This window comes from Amphiura filiformis, unplaced genomic scaffold (genome assembly GCF_039555335.1).
Source record: "Amphiura filiformis unplaced genomic scaffold, Afil_fr2py scaffold_406, whole genome shotgun sequence".
NCBI classification, from domain to species: Eukaryota; Metazoa; Echinodermata; class Ophiuroidea; order Amphilepidida; family Amphiuridae; genus Amphiura; species Amphiura filiformis.
Genome location: NW_027305870.1, coordinates 2,330 through 28,174, shown reverse-complemented (window position 1 = coordinate 28,174; position 25,845 = coordinate 2,330). Strand labels below are relative to the sequence as shown.

The following is a 25,845-nucleotide window of genomic DNA, read 5'->3' as shown; positions in this document are numbered from 1 at the left end:
AAAATCATATTTGTAGCCCTCTTTCCAAAAAACTGACCAAATTATTTAAATTTGACTTTTTATAGCTAGTTAGTGCCAACTATTAAAGGATTATAATATTGAGCTATATTTCATTTGGCGAAACAGAATAACATTTTTTTAATCCTTAAAATTGGTACTGTTTTTTCTGAATTGGGAGAGAAACCCTATCAACACTTCTGAAGGGTAAATCTGATGTGAGTACACTATAACAAATTTTTTCCTTTCATGCAAACTCCTTTCGAGACAAGCTATGGTTTAAATTAAAATCACTAATTATACCAACATCTTTAATTTACCTATCGTGTCTGGTTTGGTTAATTGTATATGTAAGTAGCCACTCTCCAGTAGCATGTCAAAGAACTTTGGTATCGCAGGCCAAACCTTGTGATGTTCTTCGGCTGGTAGAAACAGTGACGGGAAATAGCTCCCTATTATTAGTTGTGGTATTGGTGTAAATGCGGCGATCATGTTAATATGTAATCCTTTGACGTGTCTGAAAATACAAACCGTTGTGAGTCAGTGCAAATGCATAAAGGCGCAGGATTGGTCATTGCACAAATAGCCTACATTTGAAGACCTGAGCACAAGAAGACCGTGAGTCCACTTGGCCCTCAACATGTATACATACAAAGTTACGTATAGTTTCGTAGGGTTTTGTAATGTTTAATACATGTTCCAGGGTGAAAACATCATGAAGGTTGTGAAAGATTTGTTTTGGCCCCCTGAACATGTATAAAACATTACCAAATATACGAAACCATACGCAACTTTAGTGTATTATACATGTTGAGGGGCCAAGTGGACTTGCGGCCTTCTTGCGCTCAGGTCTTTATTTGCAAGAATGTGTGCAATTTGTACAAATAGCACAAACAGCCAGGTACCTAAGCAATTTTTACAAATTGCATAAATAGCCATAGATAGTTGCAATTGATGCAATTTATGTCGAACAAATTGTATAAATAGCCACAGGTATTGCAATTTGTGTGATTTAAGTCAGTCAATTGCACAAATAGCATACAGTTGCAAGAAGTGTGCAATTTGTACAAATAGTACAAATAGCCACGTATGTAAGCAATTTTTACAAATTGTATAAATAGCCACAGGTGTTGCAATGTGTGTGATTTATGTCAGTCAATTGTATAATAACGTAATTATACTCCCAAAGTAACGCTGCCTATTGCTTTTGAGAACTGCCTTGTTATAAACCGAGAAAATGTAAGGAAGAATGATACATACGAGTATGTTTATAAGAAACAAAAAACAATGGAACTAGGGAAACACTCAAGTCCAAAAACTGTCCTCATTTCAATAGCGCATTCATTTAGTCCTTATTTCCGCCAATAGCGTAATTATATTCTCCCAAACAACGCTGCCCTGTTGCTTTCGAAACCGCCTTGTTATAAACCGAGAAAATTAAAGAATGATACGTACGAGGATGTTTATAACAAAAAATAAAGTCCGAAAACCGCCCTAAGTACGGAAACACTAAAGTCCAAAAACTGTCCTTATTTCAATAGCGCATTCATTTAGTCCTTATTCCCGCCAATAGTGTAATTATACTCCCAAAATAGCGCTGCCCATTACTTTCGAGAATCGCCTTATTATAAACCGAGAAAATGTAATAAAATATTATACGTATTGCATAAATTGCACAAATTGCTGACGGCTAGAAGGGACTTGGGGATGAATGTCATAATAGAGGCCGTCAGCGTGACGTCATATGCCGCCATGATCTTGTGGGTACACGCTGCGATGGTCGTTCGATCTCCATGCGTGAACAGCAAAATCACCGTGTCGATGCGCGATAACAGCTGCGTGGCAAGCTGCGCCCTGTGCGTAGTGTCCGACGCATGCACACGCGTATCATTTGTACCCACAAGATGGCCAAAGGCTGACGGCCTCTATTGCTTATATAGCCGGTTCGTTAAAACCCTTTCCACCAATTGCATAGCGCTTACTGGCGGCAACTCGGATATAAAAAAGATTCTAAGTTAATAATTGCATAAATTGCACAAATTGTTTACGGCTAGAAGGGACTTGGGGATGGATGTCATTATTGCTTTACGTTAAGACCTTGAAGCCGTGTCAATTGCATACTTCTAGCTATTTATGTTATTTGTGCAATTTATGGGAAATCTACCAAAACAACCAATCATACGCCTTTCTCGGCCTTTTGGCATTCTCAATTTAACATTGTGGACTAATATTGGCAAGATCAGAGTGATTTTCTGTAATATTATATTTAACGAATCACTCAATCCAATCTTGTATTTTCTGAATGTATTATTGTGCAAAAGTAGAGATTAATGTCAAATGTTATAGGTCCTAAAACTTTATTAATTGTCATCGTTGAGAAAACGAAAGGTATGTTTGATATATTCATTATTTCATTGATAGCATTTTCCTTAGTTCTTATCCATAAATAATCACTGAATATTAATTGTTCACAAAATAAGCATAAACATCGTGACAATGCTAATTATTTGCATTGTTATAGCCAGAAACAGATACTTTGTGTTAGTAGTCCCGGACCGGCCCAGCCTGCATGTGGCTCAGTCGCAAACATACACGATAGAAACCGGCTGTGACGAAGACAACGTGCATTAGATAGTTTTCTATCAAATCCGTTTCTGAGTAACATAGTAATCGTGCAAACATTTGTCACGTGGTGATTCAGTAGTGACGGATTCAAAATAATCCCGGATGGAATTCTTCCTGGTTGAAGGTGTACGGGGATATATATATATGAAATGGATATAGGTGTAGGGCTGACACTTTCGCAGTAAGGGGAAATCGGTGAGAGCAAAATGTAACAAATATGGGGTCAATGGGTACGTGAGAGCATGATTGGCATTCGGTGAGAGCAAAATGTAAAAATTATGGGTGAGAACATGACCTTTTTTTTTTTTTAAATGGAACCTTCTGGTGAGAGCCGAAACAGCGCCACAGAAACCTCGAACATCGAATTTCTCGTTCTAAATGGCCTCAAATGTCTTTGTTTTTTCAAAATAAGTAACAAAATCAATGATAAATGAAACTTGCTGTTCAAATTGAAAAATAAGGGTCTTTGGGTGAAAGATCAAATGGAAAAATAAGGGTCTTCGTGTGACAGAGCACTATGTGTTCGTAAAAAATATATGGGGTCTTTGGATGACAGCGATGCTGAAAAAGGGGTCTTAACTCTCTTCACGAATTTAGAAATTCAAAATTTCAGAAATGTAAATTTTCATGACCATATTTGGAATCAGCATGAAAAATGCATTAAAATGAGTACAAACACGCCTAGTATTGATTCAGTAGTTCTTAAGATAGCTCTTGATATTTTGAGAAAATATTTCAAAACTTTTTCCATTGAGGCGCATGGATAGCACGCAGAACATATACGTCACCTCCAAAGTAGGAGTGCCCTTCTGGGGGATGTGCCACGGTTTTGGGATCATACATTTTCAGAAATTTGGCATTTTGATTGGTAGGTTTTCAGTGAAGACCAAAGCTCCTACTTGGCGTATTTGGATAACTTAAAAGCACCCAATTTGGGTAAATGTGAGTGCTTTTTTATGAAAAGGTTGGTGGAGTAATCAGTTGCAAAACAGCAAAAAATAGCTAGGCCCTATAAAGAAAGCCAGCATCAGAAAGTCTGCGTTGCACATCATCCACGTTCATAACATTCCGAAGACCACCAACGACCCCCCCCTCCCCCCCGAGTTGCTTTGGTGTGACAAAGTAATTCAAGGTGGATAATTTAAACATTTAAAACGTGAAGATTTGCCCACATTTTTAATTGTCGAATATTTCCACACATCAGCGGGCGAATGAGGAGGGGTCAAAGTCCAATTTGTTTGGCTTTTGAAAGCTCATTTGTATCAAAAGGCAACATATTTTGACAAAGCGCATGCGTGTTACGTACATAATTTCATACACAACATGTTGTTTACATTTTAGGATCTGGGTTCCGTTGGATCTATTAATTAATAGAATGGCTAGACCATAAACACTTACTCAGGTATAAGCAATCCCATAATAATCGTAATGGTTGAACCCCAGTCGCCTCCTTGGACATAATACCTATCATGCCCTAATCGTGACATCAACTTGCCGAAGATACGGGCGACGGCGTGAGCAGTCATTCCTAAAATAGTTTTAACAAAAACCCAAAAGAAATGCGGATAGTTAGTGTCAATATGTAGGTTTGCATATATTCATGGCAGATATATAAAAGTACACAATGAATCTAATTAAACTCAAATACCAATTTTGGAGAAAATCGCACAAAACAACATTTTGACTCAAATAGTTGTAAACAGTTGTAGGAAATCCAAAATGTGTTTTTTGTGTGTTTTTGTATTCAAGATTCTTCATTCCATGAATTTTTTTAATAATGGCCTTATTTTTTGAATATGAGCTCCCGGAGCATAAATGTTGGTGGAATCTTGCGGTGTAAATATTTATATGTGACCATGCTGCCTGTTCAAATTTCAAATTTTATATAAGGGCGAAATATAGAAACGGTGGCCATCGGGGCATAATATAGAAATGGTGATCAAATCATATGTGCCCAAAATCACTTATTCCCCCCTTTGACCTGCCAAAAATCCCTTTCCCCCCATCGACCTGCCAAAATATACTTGCCCCCCCCTTTTGGGGTGGGGGGGGTGGGGTCTACCAACAAATCTTTGAGTATACATAACCTTTTTGGAATAAAACCACATTCACGATACACATTTACGACAATCTCAGTACCTGTTTTGTGAGATGCTTCAGAGTAACCATATCCAGGTATCGACGGGCAAATAACTTCAAATATGTCTTCCGCGGTGCCTCCATTGTTTACAGGGTCGGTTAATAACGGAAGTATCTGTCATAAAAGAGGGTTCAAATAATCAATTATAGAATCATCAGATAATGTATTGATTAATTTTGCGGATTTTGAAAAAATAACAAAATGCCGTCTACGATTTATTGTTGTGGTTGAACAAGAAAAAATATTGCAATCATTTTTGAGTGAAACTTTAAAAAAGTGAAAAATTCTTAAAATCAGTTTTTCCACTTTCTAAAATTCTAGAAAATATCGTCGCCACACACATTTTTAGATAAATAGTTAACAGTACCCCCGCAGCAAACATTAGTTTCAGGTGCGACCGAGCACTGGAATACAGATAGTGTCATTCCGGGACAATTTTACCCACGCCCTTCTATTTATAGTAAGAGATAGGGATATATCACGCTACGATTTCATTGTAGGATTTTACCATTTTCACCGGTTTTACGTCACTGATCAAACTTTATAGAATTCATAGAATGACCCAGGCCAACCAGGACTAATAAGCAGAGGTTTGGATTTCTGTCCTGGCTTCAATGTCGGTTTCACATGTACAAAATGTATATCAAGTCCTTCTATGTTAGTACGGTAATGATTGTACTTGTTGAAATACTTCTCTTGAGCTTTGAAGCTGAATAATTAACAAAGTAAAATATAGGGTATAAAAAACAATCAACTTAACAGTCACATTTTAACAGCAGGTTAAAGGTCAGGTCTAATGCAAAAACAAGTTTATCTCTATTCGAAGAGAATAATTAGTACAACACTCGTTGCAATTTTTTATGCGTATTTCTCCTGAAAAAAGGAGAAATGTGTGGGTAAAGTTCAGCCTCGTGCGTGTTCTTCCCCGTTTGGTTGATGACGTAGGTAAATGAAGCGGACACTATACCATGCTCTCATTTACTTGTGTGACAAGTTTGACATTAGCAACAATAAGTTGTACTATTATTTACCATAACAATGCTGCATAACAATATGCAGACTATTGTTCTCATTTCGGAAACAAAGCCCACACAGTATTGATACTATGCGTTTGCTTTGTAATATTTCATCCAACTGATATCGCACAGGGAAATCAGATACATGAGTTTGTGGACATTTATATGCTAGTCTCAGATGATCACGATGAAATTCTAAGCTCAAATTTTTATTTATTTTTAGGCCTAATATTTCTCATGATATTGATATACATATGAATTGTAATATCACAATTTACTAATATATAAAAAAGAAGCGGCTGATTTTATCCATATGTTTAAAAACCATTAAATTTGTAATACTTAATTTAGAGGTTTTTTTCTGTGAACAACAACAGTATAGGTTATGTCCATTGAGAGCGTTTATAGTCCCTTTTCTCAAAGCGGGCACATCTCATTTCATGACGTCACCTTTTTTCTAGGCCAAATCTGTCTCGTTCGAAGGAACTCACCGCTTAAGTTGGTTTTTGCGGAATATCAATTTTTAACGTCTTATTTTCTCCAAAAAGGAGTCATTTTCATTGTCCTTATAATATTAGCTTGCCAATGATATGATGTTGTTTTTGCAATAGACCTGCCCTTTAAAGAAGCAAAATGAGAACATTAAATTTCTTTTTTTGTTGCCTAAAGTTTTGTCATTTGTGTTTGGCAAAATTGGCAGTTTGAGGCAATAAAAAGCGGAGAAGAATGTACCACAAAAGATGCAATGTTTCTACATGTATACTATAGATGTTTCCTCATCAAACTTTTCATTTCCTCTTTAACAATCTGTAATCTTTGGGGACTAAAAAAACACATTTCACTTACTCGTATTTGTTCAACCAATATTTGACAACAGTTTGCATATACTCCGGTCTGACGCCATAGTGAAACTTTGTTCCTTCAAGTCCTTCAAAATGTCTGGTATTCCGTAGTCTCGTCTTCAGATCATTGATAGTGTCGTTGCTGATGCTGATGGAGAACTTTCGAATCGATTCATCCGCCTGTATGCGAGTAACACCACAGCATGTACAGTGTAATAAATTGGGTAGATGTATCATACAGATGTCCCTAATATTTAAATGAGGTTATACAAAGAGTAGACATCCGTGAGAGGGCACTCTATTTATGTGATTTCTTTTATTAAAGTAAACCTTATTTAAATACTTGGGACTTCTATATGATACATCTACAATTGGATCGTTACGATGATTTTACATTTGTTTTTGATAACGAGTGCGGAGGCTCGTGAGATCCGTGAAGCATAGTTAAGTTGGTCGGTTGGAATGACGTCGCTCAATTTGCATTTTCTGTCTGTCGAGTGACGCTACAAGACAGGGGTACAGTAATACATGTAATCATATGCGGAACTCACGAATTCTATGTTCGAATTTAATTTTAATTTTTTTTTTCGTGGATATCTATTGAAACATACCTTATGATCCCAATCCCGATCCTAAATAGGTCTACACACCCGCCACCTTGAATTCTACTCACCTTAGGCGCCTTCGCTCTGTCCCCTCTTCCCCACCAACCATCACCCAAGGGTGGTGGAGTAGGCGGATCTGAGAATGTGCCAGATAAATATAAACCTGTAAGCACTGCCAGGACTGAAAGAATTAGCGGCCATCTCCAACCCATGATAAACGACTGGTAAATACGTCTAAAAATGAAAGATGCCCGGGGATGTATAAATTATTCTCTCAAAGCCGATGTATAGTCCGAGGACCAATAACGTACGTATGAAAGTTGAAGCATGCGTGTGAACGAAAACGCGGATTATTGGTGGTTTTGAAAAGAAAGAGAAAAAACTTTTTACCATTTTAGGCTAGAAAAGTAATTTTGGGCTTAAAAATGCATTATTTGATCAATAGTGCAAAAACTTAGGCCAATATGCAAAGAATAAAAAATATTTTGTATTGGTCTCGATTACAAAACAAAACGTCCGTGATTTTCTCCAAAAACTAATTACGTTACAGAGTTAGAGCACTTCTAATGCATTTCTGAAAGTTCAAAGCCACGTTAAATGTTGCAAACGGCCGGTGCCAAACGCGCATCCTCTTCCCTTTCCCTCTCGATTTTGCACAGACCATAAACAGCTCAAATCAGTTCCGATCAGTTCAGTACTAGATGAGGAAATATTAAAACTATTAGAGAGATTGCGATGTTCCATACGCAGCACGTGGACCGTACATTTTAACGTACGTTTTTACGTACATCATACATACATCATACATCATCATTTTATTTTAAAATATCATGACTTTACTTTCAAAAAGAGACCTTTTCGTCCAGAAAATTGGGCGCGTTGCATGAACTTCGACATGAGGTAAAATCAGCATATTTCAACGTAGCATCTGCGTTTTATATTACGTTGGAATCCAAAATGGGAAGTCGCAATGTCATTATCACACACATTTCAATGGGTAATCTCTGCGTATGGACATCGCGTATAAATTTAGTCGATTTTCAACACATCGCTGTACCTTTATTATAATGATTTGTTACAAACAAAAAGGATCATTATAGTAATTAGACTTTCCTTCGTATGTTCATTATCATTGACTGTCTTTAAGGGAAGGGGTATGAACGTTTGGACAGTATTTATTGTGGGACATTAGAGCACATCAGACATATCGAATTGCATTCTGAATACGAAGAATGGTTTACTGATATCAAACAATTTTGAATTTTTGAAATTCGCAATGTAATACACATTTTATGGCAAATCATTAAAAATTGATATTTTTGATATTTAACAGTACTCGAAGTAAACTTTATAAATCTGATGATTTCTACCTAGAGTGTATGTAGGTGGGATAAAAAGCCGACGATCAATTGAAAATTTTGACCTTTCGTATTGAAGATCTGGATTTTTTCCCAAAACACCAAAAAATTAGGTCTTTTGGGGAAAACATCCATATCTTCAATACGAAAGGTCAAAATTTTCAATTGATCGTCGGCTTTTCCTCCCAGCTACATACACTTTAAGACTATATCATTAGATTTATCAAATTTACTTTGAGGACTGTTATATCTCCAAAATGTGAAATTTTTTAATAATCTGTCATAAAATTTCTATTATATCGTGAATTTCAAAAAATGAAAATTATTTGATATCAGCAAGACATTCTTCGTATTCATAATGTTATTCGATATGTCTGATGTGCTCTCATGTCCCACAAAAAATACTATCGAAACGCTCAATACGCTCATTCCAGTTCCCTTAACATATTGTGAAATGTTCAAATTTTGTGCATTTTCAACGATGTATTTATTTCGTGGAAAATCTTCAAAACAAAACTAGCGACACAGTGACGTAACCTAACTTGAGCTACAAAATTATTTAAGCCAAATTTACTTGAACTTACAGGAGACAGAATACCTCCCCCCCGACAACTAAATGAAAGAGAAAAGTGCCCTCTGACAAAAAAAAAAATAAAAGAGAAAATCAGGAAGGCTAAAAAAAGAACAGGCGTAATGAGCCTGTTTTTCACCAAAATTGTTCAATAAAGCCGTTTTCACGGGTTTAAATTACAGTCTCTAACTAAAAAAAAAATATTTATATACCGTGTCCAAATTAAAAATGATACTGGCAACTGGCTTATAGTTCTCGTCTCATCCAGTAGCACACCCGGGGGGGGCACATCAAAAATTTTGGTGGGTATGCTCCCCGGAATTTTGAGGTGGTGGGTCTTTGGGAGCTGACGGCGTACCGGTAAAAAGGGGTCTTTCGGAGCTGCGAACCGGGCTGTGAACAAGTAAAATGGGGTCTTTTGGAGCTGCGAAAAGTCAAAATCAAGGGTCTTTTCTTGGCTTTTTGGTTGAAAATCGCATGAAAAAACAAGAAATATGAGGAATGAGCAATTTTTGGGTCCTTTAGAGCTGAAATTATCAAAATCAAGGGTCTTTCGGAGCTGTATTTTGGTCAAATATAGGGGTCTTTCGGACCTGCGAAACCCAAAATGGGGGTCTTTCCGGGGAGCATATCCGTATGGTCATTTGTGTTGAGTGCCCCCCCCCCGGGTAGCACACATCGGTGTAAACAGAGTATCCAGATCATGGTAAACCCGAGGTGAAAACCCCAATGAGCTGATATTATACAAATATTAACTGTCTATGAGTGTGATGGTCGAAATATAATCACGAGGTGAAAGATGGATTGTTCCATTCCACGAGCCGGAACGGCGAGCGGAATGGAACAATGCATCTTTTGCCGAGTGATTATATTTCGACCATTACACGAATTTAAGACAGTTAATATTTGTTTTATATCACTCATACATAAATTCTATTACTAAAATACTATTTAAGGTAGGAAATACATTTTTTTATTATTATAACACCATGTTTTGCCGTGATATACTTCACATTTTGGGGTCCACCCCATAACTAAATCGGCGAGTCCAAGAGTCAGCGCACGGCTTGGCGCAGGCGCACTACGGCAGAGCACTATGATGGTAAAGACTATCACACGGAGTGGGTGATGGTAAAATGATAAATGGTAATCAACCAATGAACTGTCTAGAATTTATGTATGAGTGATATAAAGCATATTGGCTAGAATACTTTGGTTAAACGTAGCCGGGATTATGCACTTTCAGTTTCCCACGCGTTTGAAAATGGAATTGGATTGCGTACTTTCCCAATGTTTGGTGAGCATATCCCATATCAAAAAATGAGACCTTTTCGGATAACTTCCCGATAGTCACCGGGTAGACACCGGCAAATTTCACATGCAAATTAGATAAATTTTTGGGAAACAATAGTGGATACCTTTCAGGTAATAGGTACCGGATGACTACCCGACGACTCTTTTAGGAAACTAGCGGGTAACCACCCGGTGACTTTTTGGGGGAACTAGCGGATAACTACCCGCTAACTTTTCGGGGACCTAGCGGATAACTTTTGGTGACGATATACCTGGTGACCTCTTTGGAGACTTCCTGTTGACCTTTTGGGGAATGCAGAAATACAAATTTATGAGTATGCACAAATTTATTAGGCAATTTAGCTTATTATTTGAATTGTAGATTTTGGAGAAATATAACTCTGCAGTTATGGCAGTTGAGCTTGTGCTATCTTGCTTTAAGAAACTTGAAAGTGTACAATGTAATTTTAAATATTCCTAATTTAATTTCATTGGTTCACACCTTTATAAGGTGCATACCATTCAATTAATGTACAACCAAATTGTTATGATATCAGCATATATTACAGTACCTAAATGTGATCACATCACTGACACAGCATAATAATTTTCATATCAAATATTATAATTTATTTACAACAAATAGCTTAACATAAAGCTGATCAGTTAATTGACACATTAGCTGATGATTAGTTATTTAATTGACATTAATTTACTGTCAAAATCATGTATGATTTACTAGAAAAGATATAAACTAAAACATTCAAATGTGTCATATATTAGGTACATCAGTGTATAAAGACTGCATCAATACAAATCATTTCATACAAATTTTCCTACCTGCATTGTCATATGAAATCAAGCATTCAATGCTTTATAATTCCTACAGCATGTTCCGGATTAATTAGTAAACATCTTGTAATGTCCTACATGTTAATCCATACATTTTGGACCACAAATAACTTGAATATTCTGCACAAATATATTCCAACTGCCAACAGCTAGCTACTCCATTATTTGAATTCATTCAGTGACCTTTGACCATATACCCACCCACACATTCTTTTTGGGAGACTTCCGGATGTCTACCCGCAAACTTTTGGATAACTTCCTTAGGTATCCGCATGGTATCCGCTAGCGGGCACTTTCGGATAACTCTGGAAAAGGTACCCGAAAGGTTTCTGATGACCACCGAATGGTCATCGGGTGGTCACCGGGAAACTTTTCTTTTTGCTATGGGATTTTTCCAATATTTTGAGAAGTTGACGTCGAATGTTTTATTCTCTATTGTTTGTCATATAATGTCTTTTGCCAATACGTATGTTTAAAGTTGTAATTTTGTGTTTTTTGATCGCAAAGATCGGATAGGCCTATTTTTATTCCCGATTCGAATTCAGAACCCTTCGCAAGGGTGCAGAATTCGGCAGAACTTTGACGATAATTTTGCCTTTTTGGGACACTAAAATGCATTCGATCATTAATTTTGTTTCAACCGAGACTTAAATTAGCAATCACAATAAGGTGAGTAACAATTTTATATACATTGGTGAAATGTTAAAGATATTTTTTTCAAATTTCTGACCTGCGCAAATCGTTAAGTGTGTATTTCCCATTGACATCCAAAATGGCGTAAGCCAGTCTATTATAGCCTACATAGGCACGGCGTATATATAGGACTGGCAAGCGAGTCTAGCTAAACGAAACTATTATTGAAACTTACCTGGTCATCTAAACCATTACACCGTGAACTCACCTAGTCACCTGTGCAGCTCTGTGCAGTTTCAACAAGCCAATCTGATATCGATATTCCTAATCATGCTAACGTGCACTACGACAGCGAATACAGGCTTCTTGAGGTAAACAGTAACTATAAAAGGTTTATTCGTGCATATCAGGGAACCTATTATTCTATTCGGGAAATGCCTTTCACCCAATTAAGGTCACACAAAGTTACGTTGTCCTTAACTGCCGGGCTTAAATGGTACCATGTCTATATGATATGAACCACCAGCATCCATGGTTCGATGTAGAGAGTCTTTCCTATTCAGAGGAAATATTGCAATTACACACCTTATTGCCTTTTAACAATAACCAATGACACTAGCACATATGGTTGAATCCAACCAAAAGTGTTCACGGGCCAAAAATAAAAGTCCAAAATAAATAATTGACATAGATAAAATGAAATATCTCATTGAATCTCTTTAGATGTCACTCCTTCCCGGTGCTGCGTGCAAAGCCACATACTTTTGCAAAATATGATATTTTGCATATGCAAAATTACATACTTTTTCAAAGTATGTGGTTTTGCATATGCATATGCAAAACTGCATACTTCGGCAAAATATGTAGTTTTGCATATGCTAAACTACATACCTTACTGTCACTATGAAAAAGTACAATTTTTGCTGGGAAAGCCCGTGCAGTTCGTGTTTGTGAATAAGGGCTCATATCACAATGTTAGGTAGCTTTATATTTTAAAAGGAAAATATAGCGGATAGGTAGGCTATGTAACAAATGAATTAGGAATATCTGTATCTGTCTCCACAATCCTAAAGTATTAGGCCCCTGCATATAAATTATTCTTTGAACCCAAAGTAGACTGAGAATATTAGAACAGTCGGACCGTATACATCCATTCTGCCCCTAAAGTGGCCGATACCGAACAACACACACGGCCAAATGACCCGCGGTTTTCTAAATTCCTATATTCGTAGGTAACATTCGGTTGAAATTTTACCTACGAAAGAGGGATTTGCATGCTGGTCAGGTACGTAAGCCTTATCTAAGAAGGTAAATATACAGAGTGACCTTTAGCTTCTCCGTGCTATACCTCATTCCGAACTGGGTTTGGAAGATACCATCCCCAAATTAACAGTATTGCGAACCACCAGCATCCATGGTTCGATGTAGAGAGTCTTTCCTTTCTACACACCTTATTGCCTTTTAACAATAACCAATGACACTAGCACATATATACTTCAGGGCCATGGATTCCTGAAAAGTGTAAGGTCATGATACCTGATACAGTCACTCACTCGCTGATGAAAGATGGAGTACCATCTGAAAATTCCGAGGTAGGAATTAATTCCTTGTGTTTGGATCAAAAGTTTAAATCAAAATCATGAAACGAAATGTCGTTGAGTAAAATTCTTTTTTGATTATTTTTTATGAAGTCTTTACTCTTCTAACAAATAGTCTGAAGTCTTCAGCCAATAGTTGAGGTTCCTCTAGAGCCGCAAAATGTCCTCCTCGTGGCATGCTGTTGTATTGGAGTAAGTTGATGTACTTGTATCGGACCCACGTCTCTGGTTTTCTGAGAAAGGAAATCTCACCCGGAAAGTCAGCAACCCCAGACGGCACTTTGATTTGGCATCTAAAATATGAAATGATATTTGTACCAAGTGACAGTGTAATTATCACGTTATAACAAAATAAACCATCGCACCCATCATCATGATCATGTCTTTTTAGCAATTACAATTTTAAAAAAAAAAGTAAGTTGCAGATTTTCGGACTCAGACCCAGGATTAAACATGGCAGTGAGCAATAAATGAGCACTAAGTAATCTATAACAATCTATAATAAATTACTGAGTTTGGCGAATTGGTAAGGCTAAAAACTTCTACGTTTTACATTATTTCGGAAAACAGATTTTTGCGTTGCGTAGAGTAAAGTTGTCCGCACCCCAATAAAACGTCCAATTTTGTTTTTGTTTAGGTTATTGGTGTCAAATAATGTTAATTACTTTAAAATGCACTAGCAATGCACTAGCAAGCAACCTGCGAGTTAAGCACTAAGTAAACACTGAGTAAACAGTCACAATACACTACAATACAGTCATGCTGTTTAACATGAACACCCGCAAATCCTATATCTGATCTGATCAATGCTGAGATTGGGTCACTCATACCATTACACAGGAGAATCTGACTTGCGTAATTAACATGCATTGTTTATTCAACTAATTTGTCAACATTATCATGTCAGTGTTCAAACTAGAACCTATTGTCAACAGTTTTAACTGGGGGTCTGGATCAATTCAGCAATGTGCGGACAAAGCCAAAAATAAAGGTTCATGGAATTTGCCTAAATCTTGTGATAGGAAAGGTATTTGGGTCTAATGATTTTGTAACGTGATCAAAATTCGAAAATCCCTTGTTGCCATGGTAACGGTTCTTTGAAGATTGCCACAGGAAAGTACATTTTTCAATTTTACAGTTCGAAAAAGACACATTTTTCTAGCTAGCACTAATGAAATTGCAAAAGTATGGAACAATTTAAATTGCTGCTGATAAATACCTATGTATTAGACGTTACAAAAATAGTATTGCCAGTTTTCTCACCCACCTAGAATATTGTGTAATATGCAATGCAAAATCCTCTTTTTTGCAATTTTTTCATTAGTAAAAGTGGTATAACTTTGAAATTCAATAACTCTCAAGAAGAAGTTTGCTGATTAAAGTCAGGGGTGGGATGAGAATGACTATGAATGGGGATGATCAACCAACCAATAAAAAAATTGGGGTCTTTACCCCATAACAAAGTTTTACTTTGAAGAAAGTTCGCTATTTTCGATAAAAATTAGCTAATTACATAGCACTTTCGCAGTATAAAAAAATCCTTTATTGGCTTGTGATTTGCAAATAACATACCCAGAATAGTTCATTGACCAATCATAACCATTGGTTATCCTTTATTTAAGTAATTTTCACTTAGTAAACTGCCAGTGACCCCTCCCCAGCCATATGATTTAATGCATGAAAAATGTGCAAAGTTGGGCGCAAAATGGTTACCATGGGCATTAATTTCTTGGTGTTGGTTATCTGTCTTTTACAATCTCTACTCTTCCTAAACAATGGGTAAATCGATTATAACTATTGAAACCAAATAAAACACATTATATTTCAGTTGGTCACTACTCTGGAGTAGGCTAGGGGTTTTCCATGTATAATAATCATTTCTACTTCTTATTTAGGCCTATATTCACTAATGGACTCATTGATTGACTTTATCTGAAATACCTCACCAATAATCTAAATATGTGTAACGGAATTTTCCTGTGCTAAATCAACCCCTCGCATAATCATGATAATGCACCGTCTGGAATTGTCATCAATCAGCAGACCATCATAGCGCCCTCATTTTTAGCTGTGAAATTGCGTGATTTTCTGAGAAATCAGACTCACTCAGCATTTGTGTGCACCAGTGAAGCGCTGGCCGTGTGTTGTCGTATACCGCTGAACTTTGCCCGGAGGATTGTGCTAAAACGTGACATCCCGGAGGATTTGCTAAAACGTGACATTTTCTGTTGCTTGAGCACAATCGACGGGGAATCATAAACAATCATTGGGAAACGTAATTTCGGGTGATTATTTCACTGATTTTGACTGATTTATGTTGAATATGGAGGATGATTTGAAATATTAGCTGCAGCATGGATTAGTACAAGAACTGCTGCTGCAACTGTGATCCAATGATGAATAAAAACATGGTGATTTTACGGATATTTTCGATGCAGAATGTGAGTGCTTCTGTGTTGTTTTCGCCAGCCCATTCGGGGCTGGTACCTGTTTCAGGTTTGGGGTCAGTTTACTCAAGAGATTATATTTTAGTGGTATTGGAATGATTTTTTTTTTTACTTTTTGTGGTTAAATTTTTTAAAAATATTTTAATTCGATTTGTAAGGAAAAGTAAGTATGTTTTGCCGTTTCAACGAACGAAAACGAGTGAGTATTACCAAAGTTATGTTTGAACTAATTAATTATGACTTTAAAAGTTTAAAGGCCTAAATGTAACAATAATAGTTATAATATATATAGCTATAATATGGGCATAATTTATGCATATAGTATTGAACAATGTACCCCATTTGACATGCACTTATAGGTTATTAAATTGTCTTACTTTATTAATTTAATAACTTCTTTATTATAAATAAAATGACACATAACTATTTGATTCATAAAATTACATTCAACAAAATGATTGAAGAGAAAACACACAAGGCACTAGGCAGACTGTTATAGAATGGAGTATGTAAGATGCCATGTCCATAGCTTCGCAGGAGTTTCCGACTAGCAATCAACATGATCAGCACATTCAGAAAAACACAGTTTAAGAGTGAAGATTGTAGTGAGTAACCAGTCCTTTATAAATGTGCTGGCCACTATCTATTATAATATAGTAGGCTTAAACTATACATTGCGAATTAATTAAGTTATTTTAAAATAAAATGTACATGTAAGTTAACTGAAACCGGCAGTGTATATATCGAAAGCAGTGAAATCGGACATTCCTAAGCGAAGATATTGAGTTCGTAAGTTCTGGTATTACAAAATTGGAAATTGAGATATCGTGGGTAAAAAGCTGAAAAGACAAAAAAAACCAACGACAACAACAACAACAACAAAACAAACAGACCAGAACAATTTGGAGTACATGTAATGAATTAAAAGAGTTGACATGAGATTAGGAATTAATGTTTTCTGCTGTTTCAGTGTGCATGTTCTCATCGTTGATGGTTTGGTGGACTGTCATGTAGATGTAAGCGTGATCCTAAAAATGCCTTTCACATTGACCAAAACTAATTACAAGACCTCTTCTACATTGAGGCTGGCTTTCCTTTTAAAGGGAATTTTTATCATATTGGAAACCTGATTGCAAAGATACAGCGTCACAGTAATATGGAGAGTTTGGGTTCTTCGTTCTGCCAAGCGACAGTGCATTGGGACATTGTGTGATGGGTCATCGTATTCTACGATCATGATCTTGTGTACAGCATATATAGACTGTATGATACAGGTTCGAAGATTGTGTATGGAAATGACTCATTCATATTGTTCAGCGCTGACATGAAAAATATTGTGCACTTTTCAGACATAAACAAATGGCCATAAATTAATATACCCGGGTTTACACACACATTTCTGTTTACCAATTTGCATTTCATGACTGTGTTTTGGTTCCATTTTACTGTGTATATTTTTATGTTATTTATGTGCCCTGGTGAGTTTGATCTAAGGCTAGTCCCTAATGTGATATCAGCAAATAACATGATGATGTTGTGATATTTATTATGTTTTTTTATGTTTTATTATGTGACTCAGAGACTTTATTTTATTGACTAAATTGTTTTGCAGGAACCAATAATTTGCTCCCCCAGTGCTGGTACGTGATGCGTGATATTCATTATGGGTTTTTTTATGAGTCGAGCTAACCGTTTTGGTACACATAATAATAAGTTTTCATGAAACCAGGATTTGACTTCAGAGATCAATCAGTACCGTGTATTTTATTCATGTATTCAAGTTAATATAAGATGTTTTTCCAAGGTGTAAGCAAAATGAGTCCTGTGTGATTTTCTTGTATTATTAAATAAGCGCCCTCGTGTCGCGGTTGCTTGTGACGCGTCCCATATGTTTCTTGTATCAAATTCAAATTAATCGCCAAATTGTGTTCCCGTGTGATTTACTTGTATTAAAGTAAGCGCCCTTTTGTTGCGACATATTTATCTGGTTCATGGCAATTTTCTTGTATTTAAGTAAGCGCCCTCTTATCGCGGTTGCTTGTGGCGTCCCATGCTGCATGTGTCAAATTATTCAAATTAAGCGCCTTGTTGTGTTTTGCGCATGCGATTTCGCATCCAGACATCGGCCAGGTTTCTGCGCCTGACCCTTACCCCGCCTGCCAGACCGCTCGAGCCTTTATTCTGTTACATATGGTTTAAACATAATGAGAATGTGATAATTTCGTGGATTTATAATATGTCACCCTGCCCTGCATTAATTTGGGTATCTTGTCCAGATTTTATCCTGGGTTTTTGTTCCTCCTTGTATTCTTGCATTACTTATATTTTGTATTTTGCATTCCTGAATAAAGGTTGATATAACAAAGTCCTTTTTACCAGTTGTTTCTACCTTATCTGGGGTTTATAGCAACAACAGCAACTGACATACCAAGTAAAATTTTCTTTGTTTTATACAATGTTATTTATAAATTTAGTTCTAAGACTGCATGATACTGAAAACAAATCTCAAATGTATAAGAAAGATCAAACATTGTACAAAACAATAGAAAAATGTTTATAAAAACATGGGGGACAGGACAATGCACTTGAATTATTGTTTTTAAAATGCTATGTCACAGTTTTGGTTTTGTTTGTTTTCTTTTTTTTGAAAGTTAAATGTGGACATGGTGAAGCCATTGCCAACCCATCATGAAGTGATGCTGAAGTCTTTACTTTGTGTAGATTGTTAGAATTATAAACGGAGTCGCTCATGTGTGGGATTTTCTAATGAGATCATGAACAGTGCCTGACAGATGTCTGTGAGAGTTTTGATGCTGACACTGCTAAGTTTGTCATCTTGTACTCTAAATAATCTATTTGTCTCCAAATAAAAGTAATAGGAGTAATTGGATGATAAAGTTCTGGTTTCTGCACCGCTTGCTTTAGGCACTCTTGATATACCATTGTATCTGCAGGATCTGCAAGTTCATCATTGATCTCTCGGAAAAAAAACTACTTGTGTGCTGTGGGGTCAGATATTCGTCTCAGATGTAGGCCTGCTAAACATGCTAAATGCCCTCTTGTTGCTATTTTACATCCGCCAAAAAACGCATTTGCTTAGCAACAGCAGAAGGGTCTCTCTCTATTCCCGGCCCGGATTCCCAGTGACCTATCCATGCTCATACCCATCAATAATAAATTCTTTCTGCTTCTTGGAAATTGGGTTTGTTTGTTTCTTGCTGACTATAGGTTAAATACCACTAATTATGTATTACACGGTTTCAATGGCAAAATGGCTAATTTCGGGTGGACGTTTCTCATTTTCAGAACTCTCACAGTTAAATGCCGCTAATATCAGGTGAAACTATATGATTTAGATGCCAAATGATCAAAAACTTAACATAGGTTGACTTGAGACTTTTCTTGTTTTAACGCACTGAACCGTAAACATCTCAAAATGGCAGTGCGCACTCGAAGCTGAAAGTTACAATATGGTAGGGCGAATATTTACTAAAAACCGTAGCCGTGCGTTTGAATTTTGTTACTATTACAAAAATGTCATATAATGAGAGAAAATATACCATTTTCAAGCATCAAACCCTAAAAAGTACTTTTTGGGCCATATTACTTGGTCAATTTCAGCGATTTTAAAGCAGTCTTTTCAGATGCCATGCAAACAAATAGTTACTCGTCGTATTTCCATGTATCGCCCAGGCCTATTAGTGGTATAACCTTTAGGGCCAATTCATGACCTAATCATATCTCTGATTCAAAAAGAATGCATGCTGTCCGCTTGTATTTCCTCTTATCTTGGCTAGAAGGCTTTTTAATTTTGATGTTTGTAATTTTGTCATATTTTCCTGACTGAATGTGAGCTACTAGCGTCAATGCTTCAATGCTTTATGTATGTCGATGTACATGTTTCCTTGGGTAACTGAATAGCGTTTGCAATACCTCTTGAATCCACCGTAGCTAGTAGATTCATCTACTGAAGATAAAGCTTTACATACTTCCTATTGCTGATTGGTGTTCTCGTAGAATTGGTGAACACTTTTGATTGTACTGGGTTAGTACTAGTAGCTGCCTGATGTTAAAAGCAGCACATGTTGTCATGATATTGATGATTATCAAATGTTTCTTGGTTAACATTTTCTGATGGTGAATTCCCTGAAGATCCATCTGCTGGAGATGAAACTTTACATGCTTCCTAATGTTGAAGGCTAGGCTTAAACCTTCCAAACGGCGTGCCAAAAAGAATTGCTTGCCCCTTCCGGCCTGCCAACAAATCTTTGCCCCCCCCCCCCCTCCGCACATGACATATGTTTGAGTTCCCAATTTGCAAACCTTATAATAATGGTCTAGATGTACTTGTATAATGCAAGCATATTTGAACATTTCTGCACTGTTTTTCTAAGCCCTTATCAGAGCGTGTCTGTAGTATAGTCTGCCCCGTAAATGTGCTCCAATATCCATTGCCACCACCTAGCTTGTAGGGGCAAACAAAAACCTGGGCAAATCAGATGTGTCGTTTACCGGTATATTGTCAGTACCCTATGAGCTCCTTTGCGACGGCTAGGAACCATGGTATAGGTTCATGTACTAGACCCTCACCCCTTTGACCTTTCAAAATTGCTCCCCCCCCCCCCTTTTTTGGGGGGTTGCCAAAAATTCTTGGATACCCACCCCCACCCCCACCCCCATATTTACCCTTCCTACTGGGCTTCTCATTATTGCACAGCCCCTGATTGGTGTTCTCGTAGAGTTGGTGAACTCTGTTGTTTGTACCGGGTATCTAACTGTCTGATGCTAAAAGCAGTGGCAAACTTACAAAAGCCTGGGCAAATCAGATATGTCGTTTACCGGTATATTGACACTACCCTATGAGCTCCTCTGTGACGGCTAGGAACCATGGTATAGGTTCATGTACTAGACCCCTCACCCCTTTGACCTGCCAACAACTGCTCTCCCCTTTTTGGGGGTTGCCAAAGATTCTTGGACACCCCCCCCCCATATTTACCCTTCCTACAGGGCTTATCATTATTGCACAGCCCCTGATTGGTGTTCTCGTAAAGTTGGTGAACTCTGTTGTTTGTACCGGGTTGCTAAAAGCGACCTGTCTTCCATGCGCTGCCCTCTATCTGTATTTGAATAGCACTGCGATCTGTCTAATCTGCTTAACATGCTTAAAAGGCCTGTATGTATAATATAGCTTGTTTGTACCATTTAAAACTGAGACTAAAATTTAAGAAGTCACTTAATCTTTTCATCAATAGAAATATATTCAATAATTATTTCATTACGGTTATTTAAACACAATCCTTTCAAGCGAAATTTGTCTTTTTTTTTTTTTTTTTTCCTTAAAAAATACACATTTTTTCAAAACCTTGGTACTTTTAAAAAGCCAGAACTTCTTTAGAAGTTGAGACCCCAATTTTTTGAAACTATATATCTGTCAGCAAGGGTTCACTCTAGCTATGCCACCATACAATTACAAAATATCAACTTCTTCTTTACAGTTACACCCCTTCAATGTTGGGGTAAAATGACATTTACAATTTTTGCCCAAAAATGTGTTTTTTCTACTTAAAATTAAAGGATCTTTTAAAAGAGTGACAAGCTCTTTCTTCATTTGCAAGGACTACCAAAGCATGCCCTTATCTAAATAAAAAAATAAAAAAATTATATCACATCTTATATATTTGTGGCATTCGACCAAACTTTGCCCTTTTTCAAATATGAAAATTGTAAATTTTGGTCATTTTCGACTAAAATTTGTTTTGTCCGTTACCATGCCAACAGGCCAAATGCAACTTTTTAAATGTCATTTTAAAATGTCCCCCTAAACCCTTTCCATGCTAAAAGAATCAAGGATTTCTATTTTTTTGAGTTTGTCCACATATTTAAAATTTTGCTTGACGGTAACAGACCCCTAGTCTTAAATGTTTGTTTATTGAATTAGGTCAAAGTCTCCAAATCACCCAAATTAAACAGGGTTGCCAAACTGTGATTTAGTAGCCCAAATGGGTGACTTTTTAAGATCCCCCAACTTTTGACAATTTCCTGTCCCATAGAGACAGATGCTTAAGAAAAATGGGTGACTTTTTAGCATGATGCAGGTACAAGTCTGGTAAGCATGGTAACTCACAGGTTAGCAGCATAATCAGTGTCTGTGCAAAATACTTTGCCAATGTTGAAAGTAAGTGTTCTACAAAATTGTACATTTATTTTGATTATTCCGAGACTGCACCTCAAATTGCCCTGCACCAGGTAAAATTACACCTTACCTTTCAAAATGGGGTGTAAAAAATTAACTCAAACACTGCAATTGAACCTGCCCATTACACCTGACCAGTACATTAAAAATAATATAAAATATCAGTACTGCAAAAGGCAGTAACCGATAAACAGAGTGACCGCGAAATACGGGTGACCGCTAGTATAAGTAATTTGAGAGAAATGTTATCGAAATCAAATAGAAACATTATTGAGAGCCGTTAATTTATAAAGGTTTTTATTCGGCAAAACACCAACTTTTGAGCGGCAATTTGCTGAGGTCAATAGCTGTCTGACCATTGAAAAGTTCAGGAAGACCTTCTACTGTGCTTTGGGACAACTCTCAGAATTATACTGGGGAGAACCATAATGGCATCCTCCAGTGGTATCTCTCACGAATTCATAAATTCGAATTTATAAATATAGTGTATATAACTGAAACTGAGCGGCATACACATTCCTTTAAAATAAATTTTAGTACCCTCATCATGGGTTCTTTGCGAGTATAAATTCTTTAGTTTCCGAGTGATTTTACCATAGTTTGAAATTACTCATAATATTATCTTACTTGTTAATATTGTCCTTAAATAGTGGCACATTTTCCTTATAAAACCTCATCGCTGAGGCCATATTCCCATTCATCCAGTACACCATGATGTTATTGAGTAGATCATCAATCTGCCATCCCTCATTTAGTCCTCCATCTTCTAAGTCACGCCAAGTTATATTGGTCAGGGAAGAAAATTTCTCTAAAATATATGCTGCTAGACCAATAGGCGAATCCGTTAGAGAATGGCCTTGATTGTGAAGGGGAAAAAACAAGTAAAAGACGTATTCAGAATAATTAGTCGTGATCAATAAATCACAAAAAACCATGAACCGGTTGAATCACACAAAAAAAAATATATGAACCGGTACTGTTGTATTATAATTAAAAAATTAGAAAATGTGTTTTCCAAACATATACATACATACATAAACTTTAAATTAGACATTGTTTAAGTCTTTCGGTTTATTGTCACAGCAAACTTTATTGCTAGTTAGTGCCAACTAAAGGATTAGGATACAAATTCCTTTCGAGACAGTTATGTTCCATCTTGAAATTAAAAATCACTACTCATACCAACATGTTTATAAATTACCTATCGTGTCTGGTTTAGTTGCTTGTAAATGGAAATAGCCAGTTTCCATTAGCAAGTCAAACAACTTTGTTATCGCGGGCCAAACCATGTGATGGTCTTTGGCTGGTAGAAACAGTGACGGGAAGTAGCTCCCTATTATTACTTGTTTCCATGGTGTGCTTGCGCCGGCAACCGTGTTGATATGTAATCCTTTGACGTGTCTGAAAATATAATGAAAGACAGAGATAAAAAGACTTGTTTGCATCTGACGTCATCTGTCAATCAAACTTGAGCACGTTAAGATTTAATTTAAATCTGGTCAACCAGATATACCTATTTTGCAACGGACGAACCGACGTTGCGGCTGAAACCTTCAGTCTTCAGCTCGGGCTTCAGCTGGGTTGTACTCAAGGTCATTTGCATCACAACCCAGCTGAAGACTGAAGGTTTCAGTCACAACGTCGGTTCGCCCGTCAAAATAGGTACATGTATGTCTGGTTGACCAGATTTGATTTCAATCTTAATATCAATATACCCACATGAATGAGAGTCTACACAGTTTGAAACTCGAGCACGGCTTGTTTACAAGTGTCGTGATGATGACTTGCTGAACCCGGCGGTATAACCAGGCGCCTTATTGTTAATTTTGCACCTTCAAACATACAAACCATCTAAACTCATTATGATGCGATGTAACTCTGGTAAGACTTTATATTAACATAAATTATATACATTATATTATTTTGATCAGTTTGTCTGATGATGTAAATCCATAATAAATTGTTATACTTAATTTCTGTTTCATGGGACTCCAAATCTGGTACCTCGCTCTCCTTCCCCATGGACTAATTCCCCAATTTAGATTCATAACACAATCAAGGATCTTAATTGACAGTGACATCAGACGCGGTAAATTCTTTTTATCTCTGTCTTTCATTATAGTACAAATGACAATCGACGGGGACATGCCGCACTCAACATCTGAACATGGGTCGCATTTTCCGATCAGTCGTTTTAGTATATCAATTACCCAATTTCTAGGCCAATTGTGGTATATGGAATGAGGTCCGAGATCGAGATCAAAACCAAGACATTCATATCCGACACGGAGATCAAGACCGAGACCTGCAAAATCAGGTCTCGAGATGGTCTCGAGAGCTACAACACTGCAAAATAATCTCAATTTTTTGTCGGGAAATAGCCCAATTTGATCTTAACTGTAGGTGTTTTTTCTTTAATTTACCAAAACTTTGGGGAAAGTTGTAAAAGCAATTTGTTTTAAATTTGGCCAAACATTTTACCTTTTGGTATATATATGGTTTTATATTTATATGGTATATATATATATATATATATTAATTGTATAACTGGTCAAGTGATTGGTCCACTCTCGGATTTTCAGTGGCACTGCTCTACACACAAACTAAACCTGAGTACCACCGAACGTATGGTGGTTCCCGATTTCCTTGCTTCTACGGAGTTTCTTGCCTCGCATTTAGGCCAATATGCCATTTTTATGAAAGATTGGATGCAAAAACAGCAAAAGGTAGGTACAGAGAATTTCAGTATCCACAAGTCTGCATGGCACATCCCCTGCATCCTCGAACAAATTTTTGGAAGATCCCACACCATCATTTTTCCCGCGGTGCATTCGGGTGATAATAATAATTGGAGGGGTGGAAAATCGGAACGAATTTTGCCCCAAATTGTGATTATCAATGATTTTTCCCAAGTCACTGGGTGAATATGAAGGGGGAAAAGCCCAATCCCGAAAAGGTCATCTATTTTACAGATCGCATGCATGTTACGTACCACTAATAAGACATCATTTTATACGCTACATTTTGTTTATTAGAGGTTATAAGTTCCCTTACATCAATAATAAAATGGCAAGACCTGGAACACTTACTCAGGTAGTAGCATTCCCATAATAGACGTAATGTATGAACCCCAGTCGCCTCCTTGGACATAATATCTATGATGCCCTAATCTTGACATCAGCTTGCCGAAGATACGGGCGACGGCGTGAGCAGTCATTCCTAAAATAGTTTTGACATAAAAAAAAACGGAAAGTGGGTTTTAATGTGCTGAAATTTTCTAATTTTTTCAAGCCAAATATATAAAAGTATATATTTTTGGAATGGAAACTAGTCAATGAATCTAATAAACACAGATGTGATGAAAATCACAAAAAACCCACATTTTTACCTCAAATATAGAAAAAGGAAAAATCCAATTGTATTCTAGACACTAATTTCTTCATTCCAGGAACAGTTTTTTAATTTTTTGGATGTTGGATTTATTTTTCCAATTATTGAGCTCCTGAGGCATAAATGTTCAGGAATCTTACGGTGCAGGTATATATGACTATGCTGACTATTCCGTCTTTTCAAAGAATTCCACCTTTCATAAACGTGACGAGCATGACCGAGCAGTGTTTGCAATCAAATATTGAAACAAATAAAGCTGTCACACAACAGGAATGGTATGAGTTC

General features: G+C 36.8%; 2 protein-coding genes across 2 annotated transcripts; both read right to left on the bottom strand.

Moving 5' to 3' along the window:
• Positions 1-317: 317 nt before the first annotated feature.
• LOC140145570 (epoxide hydrolase 1-like) lies at positions 318-12,421 on the bottom strand (the record flags this gene model as incomplete). The annotated part of the gene is made up of 7 exons (XM_072167272.1): positions 12,168-12,421; positions 7,294-7,459; positions 6,625-6,800; positions 5,303-5,471; positions 4,762-4,876; positions 4,021-4,150; positions 318-514 (listed from the first exon to the last, which is right to left on the bottom strand). Coding segments are annotated over exons 1-7 (961 nt in total), but the record flags the coding sequence as incomplete, so codon positions are not given.
• A 1,057-nt stretch (positions 12,422-13,478) lies between these two features.
• On the bottom strand, positions 13,479-25,387 carry LOC140145571 (epoxide hydrolase 1-like). Its single transcript, XM_072167273.1, has 4 exons — positions 25,260-25,387; positions 23,372-23,571; positions 22,798-23,026; positions 13,479-13,823 (listed from the first exon to the last, which is right to left on the bottom strand). Exons 1-4 carry the CDS (start codon positions 25,385-25,387, stop codon positions 13,616-13,618), a joined length of 765 nt encoding a protein of 254 aa, XP_072023374.1. The 3' UTR covers positions 13,479-13,615.
• Between the last annotated feature and the right edge of the window lie 458 nt (positions 25,388-25,845).